The 18069-nt window shown below is 44.3% G+C and overlaps 1 protein-coding gene across 2 annotated transcripts in view; it reads right to left on the bottom strand.

Annotated features, from left to right (window-relative positions):
• numbl (NUMB like endocytic adaptor protein) overlaps nt 1–18069 on the bottom strand; it is a 61903-nt gene that overhangs the window by 12847 nt on the left and 30987 nt on the right. The window contains exons 1-3 of one of the 2 annotated variants that reach the window (XM_080460385.1): nt 17399–17505; nt 3877–4027; nt 414–488 (exon numbers count right to left, since the gene is read on the bottom strand). In XM_080460385.1, the coding sequence (XP_080316511.1) occupies nt 414–488; nt 3877–4027; nt 17399–17439 (267 nt within the window). In that variant the 5' untranslated portion in view covers nt 17440–17505. Of the gene's footprint in view, nt 1–413; nt 489–3876; nt 4028–17398; nt 17506–18069 lie in introns of those variants that run through there. The other variant, XM_080460386.1, reaches the window with a different exon arrangement.

The raw sequence follows: 18069 nt of genomic DNA, 5'->3' as shown, positions 1-18069 counted from the left end.
GTGTAAATGTCTGCTTGTTCGCCCATATTTGACTCTCTGCGTTCATTTTCGTTGGAGGGCTTGGCAGGCCGGCAACGTGACGAGCAAAGGGTCAGACTCGGAAGTCGAGGTGATTGAAATGATAAACAAAGGAAATAACAGGAAGAAGTGAGCAGTAACTGCAGGGAGTATTGAATGTGCCAGGGCATTTGTTTTGTATGCTGCTCTGGTCGATGCACCGAGGCGGGATCTTCCCGTCTGTAATGAGTTCCCATGAAGTTTCAGGTCCTTGGGGTTAGTGTTTGTAACTGCATTTATACAGTGAAAGCAACCCCAGTAATGCTGCAGTGTGTGTGTGTGTGTGTGTGTGTGTGTGTGTGTGTGTGTGTGTGTGTGTGTGTGTGTGTGTGTAGGTGTGTGTTTGTGAAACGTACAACTTTTAGCTTCTTCACCGCCTCCTCGCATACGTGCATCCCTCGCGACTCCTCCACCTCCACCAACCCCAGGTACTGCGGGGAGAAAGAAAAAAAAAAAACAGCAGAGGCATCAATAACCAAGGCCGCACAGATGTTCTCTGTTCGTTTGTCCTCATTTTACTCCATTTTCATGTTTTAGAAACACTCCCATAACCTTCTTGTCAGCAAAGTAGACTATGCCAACACAAGAGAAAGCGGCAAAGTGGCACAAAACCAACCAAAGCCTCATTAGTCTCCATCAGTATTTCAATAGAGCCCGTGAAATTGACAAGTAAGTAGTTAATAAGCACCCATACAGGATATCCAGTTGTATGCTGGTGCTGATAATGAGGACATACGCATGAGAGAGGAAGGCTGCAGTCATTTATAGCCTCACATCCTCTTTTGTTGTCTCTCCAGTGCTCTGTGGTGTGCCGAGAACCCACGGGGACACAATTAAAGCTCCCATAGCTCGCAGGAGTCAGAAGCCCAAGTAGTGAACATGAGATGGGTTTTCTACCGTCTAACAGAGAGGTACAAGTTTGGAGAACATCTGTCAGGTGAGCTCAAGGACCAGCTGTAAACACTACAACTTGGCCAAGAGTGGAGGAGCCGTAAATATATTTCTTGGGTAGTCTGTTGACTTTGAGGGGGATTTAGGTGTCTCAGTCTCAGTTAAAGTTGTACTGGTGCTTAAACTGCAACAATCTCACAAGCAATTCAATAACCAGAGACGAAAATCATGAACACTATCATGTTGAAGTCCTCAAAGGACCAAGTACAAATACAGCGCAGGCGTTTCTGGACAGCTGCAAAAAGTCAGTTTATCCTCCGTTGTAAAAGCTGGGCAGGTTATCATGTGAAACTTTCAGAAATTCTTCGAGGTTGTCTGAAGGTCCACTCAAGAAACCTTTAGATCAGGCTTGTAATATCTTCTATTATCCCGTGTAGCTGATAGATAAAGAAGAGTTTCTTAAGGGAGCGTTGCTTGAAAAATATCCAACATCGTCCAACAGGACGTCTCACTCGGTACATAACGTGTGGTTTCATTGAAAAGGAGAAGGCCCCAGTGGGAGCTCGTATCATACAGTTATACCGAATATCTCGGAGTCACAGTTGAATTTACCTTCCTCAGTCAGATGAAGGATCATTTCGTTTAGTTACAGGATGATGAAAAAGAGGTTACACACAGGTACGTTGCTTCGACAATGCTATCCAAAATAAATATGACATTTCTATCTGTAATTACATTCCACAGAGAAGCTGTAGGGGGGTGAAAACACGGACAAACCACCTGACAAACTTTTGAGAGATCCAATTTTCTAAAATTGAACTTCTCTGAAAGCAGTCTGCCTTTCTTTTGCTCCGTGGAAGAGGCATTAATAGTGCATGACTCATAAATACATTTAGAAAGTGAAAAACAGGGCGAGGGCCCGATAGAAAAGACGGTCCAGAGAATGTGGAGAAATGATCAACATATAAAGGGACTATGAGGGGTTTTCCCCCTTCTTGTGTAAATGCTCCCGTGGTGTGCCGTAAAGCTGTGAGCTTCTCTTCACCCATTTCACTGCTAACTCTGTGGACCATTAGCATTAGGACCATTTTCCATCAGCCTGCATGAGCCACTCCAGCTGCTTCTCTCTCTACACTCCCCTGTTCTTTCTACCTTCTATTTTCCTTTTCCTCCTGGCTCCGCCATCCAGTCTGCACCCCCCCCCCCCCCCCCCCCGCCTCTTTCTCTTTTCATATCTCACAATGTCTCTCCATCCCCTCACTGAGCCCTCATCTCCCACCCTGTCATTTCCTGTGGCCTTCGTAATCTATAACTTCACCTTATTGTCAGTCCTCCATTTCTAACCCCCATTCCTCATTGTCATTGTCTCTCCGGCTCTTCAACAAATCACTCCGGCTCTCTGAGATAGGCGTACAGTACAAGCTCAGGCTGCAGCTGGTTATCAGTGAAGTGGGCCATTAATAATGCTCCTTTTTGCTTTCATTGCAGGGAAGACATTCGGCTGCACAGCTGAAATATGGGCGTGTGCTCGGATCTAAGGAACGTTGAACATGCTATAATTTACTAATTTTATTTACGACAAACAGTTTATCAGACTCTGTTACACAATCCTTCGATTTGCAATTAACGTGTCTGTGTCCATCGTGTCATTGGCAGTTCATTGACATTCTGTAAAACCGAATGAACTCTCCTGTTTTCTTGAAAGAGTATTGGCACAGTTGGATGAAACACAACAAATTATTTATCTTCCTTTAGAGATTAGTAAACAATTATATTAACTTGGAGATTAGACTCCGAAGGAACTGACACCTATAGCAGAAGAAGCTTGTTGGTGTTGTGGTGAGTATCCTCATTACATTTGTAAAATGTCAGGCAGCTTCTTCCAAAAGGGTTCAATATGTAACCTCACTAGTACTATCCAGTCCAACTGTAAATGTATAGCAGTATATTAGAGTATATTGTACATTAACATGTTATAACAATGGCATGGTACATGAAATATACAATGGCACTGTCCAAAAAAAACGTATTAAATGTATGATACACAATGAAATTCAGAAAAACAGGATAGAGTGGGAAATATTTCAGTTTGACACGGTCATATGATTCAGTTTGGTAACGTCAGATGGCATTAATTAAGTATAGTTCAACATAAAGTTAAAACATAGCTGCAATAATTGCACTTAATTCCGTTCTTCTTAAAGTGACATCACCGCTAAAAAATTCTGATGAATCTTCTAGTTCTCTAAAAGTGAGGAGGAGTACCACTGCTATGTAACTGACCTCCTTGTCCATGTATAGTGTCCACTAACGTCCAAGAAGAGCATCAAAGAACTTTGTCCAAAGACAGATTCATGGTTTGCTCTTCTCCTGTTGTGTTCAAAGATGGAGATGTGATGACTTGTTTTTATTTGCGTTGACCTGAGCTATGATGAATGTTTGCTAGTCTGGGCTTTAACCCAGGAAACTCTGTGTGTGGCCTTGTGATTTACTCAGTCGGGCTCATTAAAACATATAAATAACAAAAACAAAGCAACAATCAGGACTACCCCGCAGAAGTTCTATAAATCTGCTGAATAGCAAAGCTGTCTGTCCATGCCTGTACGGCCTGCACTGAAGGTCAATTGAGGGAGTATAAAAGGTAGTAATTGGATGTGCTGAGAGGCTGCAGAGAATAAAATAGAATAAAATAAAAATGAGGCAAATGTGAGGTAACTGTGACATTTGATCTCTTCCACCAATATATGACCAGTTTACCAATGAGTAAGCATGAAATACCCATTAAACTGTGGATTGTCGGACTGAGTGACCCTCAATGGAATTAATATTTAAGGGCACTAACTGCTACCTCTTTATAAGACCTTGCAGGGTATTTTTTATCATTTTCTTTCAGCAAAAAAAAAAAGGTCTATCTACATTGATCCTTACCCGAACAGCAAAGTTACACTTTCCCTTGCGTACAGCCTCCTCGTCCGCCTGCCACTGATGTGGTCTGCTGGCCTCTGGCACATAGGTGGGCTTCTTCCTCCTCAGGCTCTGACGAAGCTTGTTCATCTCCGGGGTCACGTGCTCCCTGGTACTGCAGAAACACAAAGAGAACATTGGATTTTTTGGGGGGGGTGTTGTGTAGCACAGATAAGCAAAGCAATTCTTCCCCTTGATTCAGAATCAGCAACAAAAAAAAATAAATAGCCACAATAAAACCAGCATTCGTTTATACTCTTTGTGTTAGCGGGCCTTATTAAAAGCTGTTTAAATGCAACTGCGCCAAAGTGTAATTTAAAGAATGACCACTTATGAGCTTTGAGGAGATGCTATAGTGTTGTGACTCATACAGGATTATGAGTGAAGGGGGAAGGATTTCATTGATTAGCACGAGCTCATTATGCTGTAATCATCTTTAACAAGGCAGCCGGTACATTAGTGCCATGAACACTTTCCGCCATGATGCTCCATTGATTCTCTCTTCAGATACAGGACGTACAAATCACACAGGTGGAAAGCTAATGAACACATAGCGTGGGGGCATGCTTTCATCTCACCAAGAAACACCAAAAAAACGACAAGTGCATGCTGATCAGCGCGCACACACACACCCACACACCCACCCACACACACCCACACACACCCACACACACCCACACACACACACACACACACACACACACACACACACACACACACACACACACACACACACACACACACACTGCATCCCCACCCCGCTGCCTAATTAGACCATTCAGCCCGCTGGCCTGCTTGGAGGCGCTAATTTCACAGCACAATGAAACATGATGCCATCAAAACATGACCTGCTTTAAAAAAAAAAATAATTACTGTTTTCATTCCTCCACAACAATCACATTTTCCAATCAACAAGAAGATCTGGGGAATAATCAGACAAAAAAAAAATCTCTCTCCAGCACAACCTAAGTTTTTACTGAGACTGAAGGAGCTGCATCATCAGCTCACTTGTTATCTATGTCAGAGGTTTCTCAACAGACTTTACTCTCACTCCTTTTTACTGCCTTTGTTATCAAGTCTTTGCCGTGCCAGCCCCCCTTTTTCCCCTTTTAAACATGCCGGCGGCAGTCTGAATTGATGAGAATCTGCTATATCAAATCGGTGAAGACACTAAGAGCCTCGGGGGCTTTGGGAAGGTTCTTATAAATACAGAAAAATCTAGAGAAATACATTAAATATGAACTGTGAAGGAATATTAAATGCCTGTGCCTGTATCCATTTACATTGTGTGAGTTGATCAGAACAAAGACTACGTTTGTAATAATTTCTTACCATCTGGGTGCTCCGTGAATGGTTATTCTGGCTTTAGCAGGGTGTGAAAATGTTCCAGTCCCACACTGAACACATAAAATATCTGTATGTAAAGCAGAGATCTCCATCCTGAAAGACTTCTGAGAGCTGTGCCACCCTCAGGTCAGGGTCTACATGCAAATATATACACAAACAGACGCATCACTTCTCATAATCACTGCTATGTTGCTGGTAATGGAGCCAAAGGCCAGCGTGCCGGAAACGTGTGCAATTAGACGTTCTTGCTTCACACACACACACACAGTCAGATATGTGTGTGTAATGCGGAGCATTCGAATGCGGCAGCTCAAGTGGCTTTACTCATGCCCGGCATGTGAGGCACGCATCCATGGCCAAGAGTAGATACACACACACACACACACACACACACACACACACACACACACACACACACACACACACACACACACACACACACACACACACACACACACACACACACACACACACACACACACACACACACACACACACACACACACACACACACACACACACACACACACACACACACACACACACACACACACACACACACACACACACACACACACACTGCAGCCCCCTCTGCAGCATAGTATACACATGTTGATGCTTGTGCCAGTCATTTCTGGGCGAAATGCCAAAGTGACCGGCACCTGGCAGGCACCAACGCTGCTACGGCAGGTGTGAGTGTGTGAGTGTGTGTGTGTGTGCAATGGATAAAAGTAAACTGGTGCATAATGCCCCACAAGGGAGGTGGCCAGGGATTGTGGGGAGCGGAGTTCCTGTTTGGGGAATACAGGATGCCCTGTAAGTGCCCTCATATGGTTTGGGGCAGCAAAGGGAGGGGGAGGGGGAGGAGGAGGAGGAGGGGCAAATGGATGGAACTGGAATCTGACGCAGGCCACAGAGGAGAGATGCTGGAATGAAATGATGTGAGCTGAGTAACATGGGAAGAGCTGAATGAGGACTGCTGGAGATAAAGGGAGTGAGAAAACCTGCATTGTAACGCATCAAATTAGCCCCATCGAGATCCAACAGTGATGTAGTGCGAGCAACATGAGGAGCAGAAGACTGATGGTTGACTGATGAGGAGGCGGATATAGAATGATTGACCAAAACACACACATAAAGTATAAAGTGAAGTTTAGACTGTTTTGTCAGCTTAATTTCTTTATCCTCTCACCATTATATGAACTTCAAGAAACTCAACTGTGTTTTTAAAACTACCTCTTTTGTAAACGTTGCGATAGAAGCAGGCTGTAAAAAGTGTTTCACAGACATTCGTTCATGAGCAAAATCTAATTAAACCTGATTAAATCAGCCACTTCAGAGGAAAGATCTTTATAATTACATTTTTGTTTTGGTTTGTTTCTCTACCAACTTTTGGCAGTCTGGATAACAGTTATTCTAATCAAGATAAAAATGAAAGACCTTCTGCTTCGTCAGTATATCTGGTGTATTTGACTCCAGTGGAAATATGAAGTGGGTCTGTCGGGACGGTTTAAAGGCTGCGGACAATTCTTTAAAGATACTGGCCACTGCAGGACAGAAACATCCCACAACAGCTGCGGTTTCAGATGTTTAGACTCACTCAAAGCTTTACGCTCGTTTTTATTTTTTACCAGCTTGTAACACTCTTCACTTGCTCCCTTATATCCCACCGAAGAAATGAATTAACATAGAAGTGATCATAATACGAACGTCAGAGCTGATTTAGCCAACTGGCCACAGGTTACAGTCACAATAGGAGGAACACGGCATGATGGATGCGATGTTCATTGTCTTTCCGATTTGAATCCAGTATTGGAACAAGTGCACACATAAAGAAAACATGTGAAGGAATAAATAAATGTGGTGTGACTGTCCAAACATTCATCCATTGTCGATTGATAGAGGAAAACAATTCACTTCAAAGATTTCACATTTAATGCAAAATGGTGAAAACTAAGTGAACATCTGGATCGATACGTGAGGTGGCACGTTGGCGGTATCAGCGGCAGAAACTGTGCGGGAACATGAAAGACGATGCTGCAGCCAGGAGAAAGAGAGGCAGCTCAGCCGTGCACAAAGAGTGGAAGTGGGAGGAAAACGGTTCCGAGTCCAAAGCTAACAATATTTGCTGCCCAGTAACAGTTACTTTACCAGACGAGTGGAACTAGAATCCCAGACCTGTGGTCGTATTTTTCTGCCAACTCACAAAGACGTAGATGACCGTGAGGTTTTTATACATGGTGAAAAGTGTAAATGAACCTCCATCAAGGGACAGACATGTTGGCTTTTAGAGATAAAGCACTGACAGAAAGGGCACAGACGTGTCATACAGTAGTTTCTGGTTCTAACTTCAACCAGTCGATGCCAAAAGTACAAATCCTGGGTTTTCTTACTCGCACTTTGTCGGAGTGTTTAATGTCATGGGATCAGTATGTTATAATTAGTGTCGTCTACGGTATAATTGTGTCGAGTTAAATACGCCACCAAACGTTGGTCACTTCATCTTTAAGAGAGCGTGAAACATGAGCGTGAATTTGAGCGATACACACAGTCTTCTCTGAAGGTATCCCGTTGATATGAATAAGATGAAATCAGTAGAACCGGGGAATATTCTGCTCCTGAGGTTTGATTTGCAGGATCTGACCGTTTCCAATTTTCCTGAGGGGCTGATAGATAAAAGTTAGGACGTCTCAGAGCATCTGGTGCTTTGCCCTGGAGGTGACTTGTTCTTCAAGTGTGAAAAAGCAAACCTTCCTATGTTTGATCAGTGGACGTTCACGTCCGGGGTGGTATTTGCTGCGGTGACCCACAACCGAACAAACCTGATCGCATAAAAGAATTCAACATGGCGTCTTTCTTCTCACCTGACGCACATCCATCCACTCGCTACGCCTTTACACAAGGTTTGTGGTGGTTGACTAATGATCAGAATCCTGGTTTAGTCAACAATTAACAAATACACGTAACTTTGGGTTGCGTAAGGAAGCTGGACGACCTAGAGAAAAAAAACCACTATAAGACAGAAAAGAATTGCAAACTCCACACAGAAAGGCCCCAACCATCACAATCCTCCACCACAGAGGTGCTCTCTGTCTTGCCCGCTGTCCTCATACAGAGTTAAGTACCAGATCAAGGAGAGGAACATACCCACACATCATGTCTGCTTGAAAAACGGTAACCCAGGCCAGAGTACACTGAAAGTACAGGTGGAAACAAGTTGGTAGTCCTCGTCTCGATAGGCAGCGCGGTGTGAAATGAAGCAATCTGGTAGTAAACACTCTTCTGATGGAGAGACACTTCAGGGTGGAGACATAACCAAGCGTGCAAGGGGCCTTGCATGGCTGTGACCTCCCCCTGCACAACAAGAACCATCTGCACGATGGGAAAGAGGCGAAGGGCAGACAGTCGGGGTGAGCTGGCAGGACGGCCCGGATGCAAAGCATGAAAATCAATCTATAAATCAACTGTGCAAATAAAGTCCCGCTCTGGTCATAAAGCCACACAAAAACTCATAAGCGCTTAGAGTGCAGACTACACAAACGGGAGGCCAAAAAAACACATAGTTGTTCCACATCCAGAATTCCAGCTCGCGACCATCTGGAATGTATTGCTGCGGAGGAGGTGGCAAGAGGGAGCAGTTGTGCTCGTGTGATGTTATGTCGCAGATATTTAAATTCGTTCACCTGGGCTGACCTCTCTTCATCGCTTATCCTTATTCTTCATCCTCTCTGCGGCCTACACTCCAGATCTTAACGACGGCTACACAAGCTGGTCTGAATATGAGGGAATGGGTTTCACAGGGATGAAACTTAGTGTCAAACACATGCCTACGCAGACAGGCTCATAAAATTTGTTAAAAAAAAAAAATGTGCAGCTTGTGTTTCAGTTGGTGGATCATTGGGAGCTATTAGCAGTGTGGGTGTGATTTTTTTTTAATACAAGCAATATCCATGTTTTACCTTTTCACTACCTGTGTGTGTGCATGCATGTGTGTCTTCTGCATTCACTGTGTAATCTGTGTTAAAGCTATATGTGTGTCCAGCTGCACGCTGGGCCTGCCAGATGTGAGTCTGATTGATATCTTTGGCCCATTGCCTTTCTTTCACGCGCATGTACCTAAACACACACACACACACACACACAAACACACACACCATGCCCCTCCCTGATCCAGATGTTCCGTGTTTAACAGCAGCTCAGAGGTTTTTTTGGCAAAACGGGACAAGCTCCTCCCTCACACGTCTTCACAACCAGATGCTCACTAAACACACTGGAGACGAGGCAGGCGGAGGAGGCGGAGGAGGCGGAGGGTGGGTGAGAATGGGGTGATGCTGCACACACACACACACACACACACACACACACACACACGCACGCACACACGCGCGCACACACACGCACAATGAGTCACTGCCACCTCACATTACGGTAAGTCATATGTCTGCAGCTCCAGAGAAACGAGGAGTGAGCAGTGAGGGGTGGACTGTCTGTCCAACTGTGTGTGCCTGTAAGCGTGTGTGTTTGCTGTGACGGAGGCGGGGGTGGGGGGAAAGGGGGGTGGGGAGTGGGGAGTGGGGAGTGGGGAGTGGGGAGTGGGGGTGGGGGGTGGGGGGGGGGGGGGGGGGGGGGTTCGTCTTGGCTTAGTTGTCACTAATCCCGTCAATTTATGTGAACACAGTGTTCAGGAAATTTCAATGTGTTTGGCTGTGCCGCTGAAAAGATGATGTGATTTGCCAAAGTTTTCAATGTGACTCAGTAAATTCAAAGTCAGAGTGGAAGAAACACACCAAAGCTTCACTCTCCCACAGCTACACCGAGTCCAATGTCTTTATTGTACTGCGTCGGGGTGACAAAATAGAATAATATGTGATATTTCTCATGAAACACTATCACAAACATAAACAGCTGTTTTTTTGGACGACTGGAGTAACAAAATACGACAAAGATGCATGGTAGCATGCCTTCACACACACACACACACACACACACACACACACACACACACACACACACACACACACACACACACACACACACACACACACACACACACACACACACACACACACACACACACACACACACACACACACACACACTCATCATCCTAACCTCACTGCCAGACTTCCGCTTTCACAGACCAAGAGAGCGACAGGTGGTCTGTGTTTTTGTATACACGAGTGTGCGATTGAAAAATATAAAGGAGAGAGCCAGCGAAGACAAAGCAGGACATTTGTGTTTAGACTGTAGTCTGACCCGGGACAGGATAGCCTTATTCACTGGAGTAGTCTGTGAGTGTGTATGTTTGTGTGTGTGTGTGTGTGTGTGTGTGTGTGTGTGTGTGTGTGTGTGTGTGTGTGTGTGTGTGTGTGTGTGTGTGTGTGTGTGTGTGTGTGTGTGTGTGTGTGTGTGTGTGTGAGACAAACAAGAGAGCTGCATCACACGAGGCCAGAAAATTCTAATCTAAAGCATGTTTATTGGAAGAAATCGCTCAACAAAAACATAACTCTGCATACATAACTTCAACATTGCATTTATCTCTGTGGAGAAGTCGCACACGAGAGCAACTAACATCATCAACTACCAAACTCTCATTTCAACCTCAAAAGAAAATTAGGATATCATTGAAAAATGTATCTTTGAAATGATTTTTCTACTCTCATTTATTTATAACCTGAAATTTGGTGAGAGAAACGGGTGAAGGTCCCCTTGTAGATAACAAAGACAACAAATCAACGCCGTTGTCATCGTTTCCAAACTCACTGGTCTGATCAGAGCTGAGAAACGAGCATAAATGTAGAGACGACGCTATTTCCTGCGACTCCATCCACAACACACAAAGCAGGCCTACACACAACATAAACGGCCCGAGGTGCTGCGGCCCGAGAGAGCGCAGACAAAAAGCAGCGGTTCTCTGTGAGAGCACGGATGAATGCTGTATATAGTCTGCTGTGTGGGCGATTCATGAAGCGTGCATTTCTGTAAGTGAGGAGGCAAAAATGATCGGACTGCATCAGAGATGGACCGCCTCTGTTCATAAGAGCAGCTTGTACAGAGTGACGGACGGCGGCAGCTGAGGAATCTATTGTGTTTACCTCCTACACACACACACACACACACACACACACACACACACACACACACACACACACACACACACACACACACACACACACACACACACACACACACACACACACACACACACACACACACACACACACACACACACACGCACACACACACACACGCGCCTCACGTTGCTCTATAAACGAGATTCCCACTGTAAAACATCTAAGTGATCATATATCTCAGTCAATAAAATTCAGGCCTGTTCCACGATCCGTGGTAGTTTTTATGTGATGGTCATCTCAACTGCTCATAACTTATCACACGTGATATTAATTCATCCTTGAATAATTTTTCTTGCTCTAAAATGCATTTGTTCATTAGAAAGTGTCAGGCCTCTACCGCAATAAATTCACCATCATCAGCAAAAGAATACATCGTAAATGTAAATTCATTGAGGCTCTTCAGTATGGAAGTGACTCAATAAAGTCCACTTCCAATGTATTTGACTCAGGAAAGGGTCTCCTGACGTGAACAAATCTACAGTAAGTTCACAAATAATCCATTTTATCTTAACAGACAAGTTTGGCTCCGAATTTCACTCCGATTAAACTGAGGCTACATATTTGGCAAATTAAAGGTTAAAAATGACTGATCTTATTAACATTTCTAGAATAAAGCAAACGTGTTTTATCTTCAGAGGTTGACATCAAGTTATTATAATATTTGTAAATGAAGAGTAACAAACTAAATGATCCTTGATCCTGTCAGATGATGTTTGGTTTTAGAGGTTTATCCTTCTACCATAGCTGTGTCCTTTATTGATATCTCCGGTGACGCACACACCGTGTCCAAAATGTGATGTTGTTAGTTCAGTTATTGAGGCTGAAATCCAGAGAATAAGAAATACTCATTGAGAACTACGACCCTGTAAGATAGATGAATGACGAGGACGGTGAGAGAGCGACTGTGTGTGTTTGTGTGTGTGTGTGTGTGTGTGTGTGTGTGTGTGTGTGTGTGTGTGTGTGTGTGTGTGTGTGTGTGTGTGTAGTAGGTCGCCTCGTCAACATGTTTAACAAACATGTCATTTAGACTGACTTTCACTGGAACACACACAAACACACGCACACACACAAACACACAAACACACTCTGTCCTTCCTCTGACCCTCTAATGCAACAAGGTCTTTGAGGGAGTTTTTTTTCTGGGTGAGATGAACGATTACAGGAAGCTGCAAATATATAATTACAGTAAGCATGCACACAGGTGTGCGTGTGTGCGTGCATGCGTGGTCATCTTGCATAATCAGATTAGAGGCCCCGGAATTCTTGCAGTGAAAGGGTGACTGGATCATGGTGGTGATGATCACACACATGAGGGATCCAACCTTCTACCAACATTGGCTCCCTCAGTAACACTGAATAAAACCAAACTTGAAGACAAGTCACTTGTGTTGACCTACTTATGTAATCAAATGTAGATAGATAGATAGATGGATAGATGGATGGATGGATGGATGGATGGATGGATGGATGGATGGATGGATGGATGGATGGATGGATGGATGGATGGATGGATAGATAGATAGATAGATAGATCGATAGATCGACAAATAATTACTTATGGCAAAGGGGTGGGATTTGGTAAATTGTACTTCTTCTAACACCAACTTGATTATCTGCTGTTACTTATTCACTGTTTGTTTGGTGAAATATCTCTGGTTAACTGCTGTGAACTGTTAATTTTGATATTAGATATATTATATATTTGATATATATTTGATAAAAAAGAAAATAAATGAAATGGTATGAAAATGATTGTGTTTTTTTAAAATAAGCTCTGTGACTTTGCAGCTTGATCACGGTGTCTACTTTTTCAGGAGGCACAATGGAAATACACGCAAATAGACTCAGAATCACGTGCACAATGTCTGCTAGTGTTTCTGTCCAAGTAGCTGCGAATCGACAATAGTCCAGATCAAGAAGTGTGGATTGTGGTGCTTCCGTACTTGATTAAATTCTGGTTATTTTCAGTGGATTCATACCTGAGCACATATCTAAGCAAACACCGTTTCTTTTGTACATGCATGAATTTCACTGTGCTTAAGGAAGTCGAAGATTTTCCATTTTCCAGGAAGGGTTTACTACTTTGACAGCACCTCAGATGTATTGTTATTTTTGACTTGGAAGTCAAAGCTTTTCCACTTTCTGCTCATGCTCACCGAGGTAATTCCTGCAGTCCGATGTTTGCTCTCCAAATCATAACCGTACCAATTTATCCGTTTATTCATTTTAGTGTTGTCGTCAGTGAAGAGTGGGATGTTTTGAGTAATGTGAACCCCCCCAAAAGAAAAACAAAAATGATGCAACTCTGTTGTCAGAGAGTCGCACATTTTTCCATGTTTTGGTGAAAACAGCTGTCGGGTGTGGCTGCGAATGGAGAGAACATTTTCAACCACGACAACTCTGTCGGGGATTAGCTGAACTCTCGCTCTGAAGGTTAAGATCGTGCACTACAATGGAGCTCTTTGTGTGATCCGTCTTTTTAAACATCTCGCAAAGTCAAAACAGACCGATTTTTTTAACACAACAATCGGTGTGTAGATGCCAAGGTTATGGAAAGATTTAGGCAATTGCACTAATTACAGATCTGCATGTACTTGGCCCAAAACTCTTAATAATTAACTATAATGAGCACAAATCCAGAGGTTTGATCAATGCCAATAGATGAACTGTGAGTCTGCAATCCCTTTGTAGTCAAAGACTGAACTTTACTGCAACTTGGACACGTTACAAACTCTAAGAGAGCCACTTTAAAGGAAATGAACTGTCGGTACTGTGAAGATGGATAAGTCTGGGACGCAGCCCAGAGTTTCAAAGTTGACTCTGTCATGGCTGAGTGAGTTTTACTGGTATCCACATTTGTCTCTCACATTTGTATGGACAGAATATGCAATGCACATGTGCAAACACATTTCATAATGAACATGCAGACAAAACTCTCAGCTCGTTTCCTCTCTTCGTGCTTTACTGACTCGAGGCACATAACACTGACATCAGTTCAATCCAGAGCAGTACCCTTAATAGAAAAGAGAACATAAATAACAGCGATGATAGAGCGCCAACAAAAGTGAAGTAACATGTAGGGGAACGATGGGATGAGGAGGTCAGCCCCTGCAAAGCTGGGAGTCTGAGAAAACATCCTGCAATTAACTTTATCTGCTTCCCCAAGTCTGCCCGGCAAATAGGATTTAGCAGGGAAACTCTGAATTGCATTGCGTCAGCTTTTGCAGAGGTACAGAGAAGCCCTGGAGATGCTGGGAATCGGGCTTGTGCGCACGCACCGTCACCCAGACGCCGGGGAACACACACACACACAGACACACACACAAACGCACGCACGCACACATACATACACGCCTATTATCCTCTTCCTCAGGGTAATCACAGTGCTGTGTCACTGTCCCTCCTGCCACTGCTTCGGTTCCCATCTACCCAAGTTAAGCCCGGAGAAGATTATGTGCGTGTGTGTGTGTGTGTGTGTGTGTGTGTGTGTGTGTGTGTGTGTGTGTGTGTGTGTGTGTGTGTGTGTCTTCCATCAGAAAAAGATGTTGACTGTTGGTGACACAAACTGCATGCACTTGTGCAGAAAAGCCTGTTTCTGCACGTGTCTGTACCTGTGGTTGGCTGCTTGTGTGTGCGAGACTGAATGAGTTCCAAGATGCAAAAGAGAGGCAGATTAACATAACAATATCCAAATCCCCCTCTGCCCTTGGAACAGCAGGCTAAAGCAGCAGGCTAGCTTTACTAGCACTAGTCGCTGTGTGCATCTCCGAGCGCCGCCGCATTCATGTTTATCAAAGCATGTTCGAGTTTGCACGTCTGCGTGTTCCTGTGACTGTGACAGCAAAGAGTGTGATCGTTTGTGCGGGTGGAAGCTAATCCGAATGCGGTGCAGCCAGGCGTGAAGTAGAGCAGTCTCGTCGATACGCTCCAGCGTTGTATTGTTGTGCCGTGTTCCCACTTTGTACGTCCCACCTATCAGCCTTCGACCAGAGCCCACAGGACAGCTTATCGTCTGCACTGCACTTATGATGTGGCGGCACCGGGTGCACAGCACACACTCACCTCTGAGATAAAGTTTGTAAATTGAACTTAGATTTGAGGAATAACCTTGGGATGAAGCCCGATTCCCGACGCACGCAGCAAAACATCAACACCACTGACAAGTTGAGCCCAGTTCTACTCCCCACAAAAAGTTCCTGCACCGAGGATCTTTTGCTGCTGGTGTAATGTCTTAGCGTTTTGACAACTCCACCCCTGGGCTTGAATTGTGCAGCTTTTACGTAAGACTCTAGTGTCAGAGAAGAATGTAGATCGATCCAACATGGCTACGCTGGCTGAATTTCCAATCTAACAATGATGTAAACATCCTTGCCTTTGCTTAAAAGTTTTTTGTGCATTTCAGTGAAAAAGATTACATTTATACCACTAATTACCATAATCTTATACTAATAATTATGCTACTATGCTATTTGAGGCCTAAATGCTAGAATAGAGTGCCCTTGTCCATGACGCTTGAGTAACGTCTCGCCATCTGTTTCGTATCGGACAATAAAACAAAATCATTCAAATATTAAACCTGCTGAAACGGTAGGATACAGTCAAGGCCACAGATCTCTCCGAAAAAAACCAAAGATCATCCACAGAATATTTTCACACGTGAACTGATAGGACGTCTTTTCTGGCTGGCAACAAGACGTCATTTCCCATATTGATCAATCGCATAAAGTCCAGCCTATTATCAGAGGGTTTGTCCAAAACCTGGAAGAAATCAAAAGTCTGACGCTCTGAGGATGTGTCATTTTCTTTGTTTCACTTCTCCGGGGACCAGCGCTTGAACATTGCACTTGGCTATCTTTGCTTGATAAATGGTAAACGTTTCTCGCCGTCTCAAGACTTTTTTTTTAGACAACCAAGTTCAGGATGAAAAGACCCTTCAGGGCCGTGGACTCGAATAGTCTGACCCTAACATCAGTATTGTTGAAAAATTCTTAATTTTTATCTTTTAAACGCTTCTTGTTTACGCTAACTTCTTAAAGTTAGTATATTTTCTCAACAAATTTTACTTTTATCCTTACAATAAATCTAATCTCACTTTTCCTTCAACTACTTTAACTCCCTCCGGCCAGACTTTCCGTTTCCCACACCCGCCTCTCATCTTCACCCTCCTGTTGAGCCTCTTGTCCTGCTGTTCTCCATTTGTCCTCATTTCACTCATCACACAGGTCTTTGTCGCCTGCAGCATTCTCACTTGTACGCTTCATTCATTTTCTATTATGCACAAGAGAGCTGGCCTCCTCAATTATCCAATCAAGAGGGCGAGGAAACGTAGGGAGCGAGGAACCCAGTGGAGGAAGTGCCACCGTCAACAGGGAACATTAAAGCAAAGCAAACCAGTGTCCTGACCACTGAACCCAGAAAAAGGCTGGGAAACACTCGGATTTGCACGTGTGTGCACACAAAACACATGAAGGCAGGAACACTGTGCAAGAAAAAAAAAAAAAAAAAAAAAGTTGGGCGTTTGTATCAATTTAGCAGTTTAATCTCTTCCATATGGACATGAGGGCTAATGCATCTGCTAAGGCTATTAGCCACTATGAGCTCTGTGGATACAGGCTGGACTAGACCTATTATCAGTGTGGCAGACTGAAAATACCCCCACAGCCAATAACGCCACAAGAACACATGCCGCTGTGGTGAAATCTTTTTCGGTGACCTCTACAGAGCTCGCAGATTTCTCCCATGCTGAAAACAGGGTCAACTTGATGGGCAGAAAACAAGGTGAGGCTGAGGAATGCAGCCCAAGGTGCTGATTGCTCCAGTAACAGTCGACCTAGTTAGAAGCGAAAATGCACCCAGGTGCACGATCACACTTGCATGTGGGAAAATACGTATTAAAGGCATGTAGGGAACCCTCCAAATGGGATCGTGCACGCTGGACATCTGCAGCTACTTCCCGCACGAAACAAGCAAAACAATGCCTCCATGATTCTCGGTGTCTGACTCACCTGAGTTCGATGGCCTCCCCCATCTCGCCCCAAGAACTCATCTCACTCAACAACCTCAGCAGATGAGAGAAGATGCAAGGGTGAGAAGCTGAGAGCAAGGACTCCCTCAGACTAGCGGCCACGGCAATAACAGCTCCAGATAGAGATGAGAGGAGCGAGAAAGCATGTGATGATAGTGTGCTCGGAGTGAGGACACAGACAGGGGGGAGAGAGAGAGAGAGAGAGAGAGAGAGAGAGAGAGAGAGAGAGAGAGAGAGAGAGAGAGAGAGAGAACCACACCTCTTCTTAAGGGATTAACTTAGAAAAAGGAGCCCTGACACATTCTGAAACACACACACACACACAGACACACAGGGATGCACCCAAACACAGTCAAACTGCCCACGACGGAGCATGGAGCAGCGTCTGGTGCACACGCACACATAACCCAATACAGTACGCACACATATTCAAGCACAGCTGCTCTAAAAATAAAGGCAAATCAATGTTTGACGCACTAAATCCTGGGACTGAGGGAAGAAGGGAGTGGGAGGGGAGAGAGAGATAGAGAGATAGAGCGAGAGAGAGAAAAGGGGAGGGGTGATAAGCGAGTCATGGCGGGTGGTGACACAGTTTTCTTTTGCTCTCCATCTGCTGTGGGTGCACTGGTCAAGAGTGCACTGGGGGAGAGG

The sequence above is a fragment of the Lipophrys pholis genome (assembly GCF_963383615.2).
Source record: "Lipophrys pholis genome assembly, chromosome: 3".
NCBI lineage: Eukaryota > Metazoa > Chordata > Actinopteri > Blenniiformes > Blenniidae > Lipophrys > Lipophrys pholis.
Note: the sequence above shows the minus strand (reverse complement) of the source record. Positions and strands in the feature narration are given on the sequence as shown.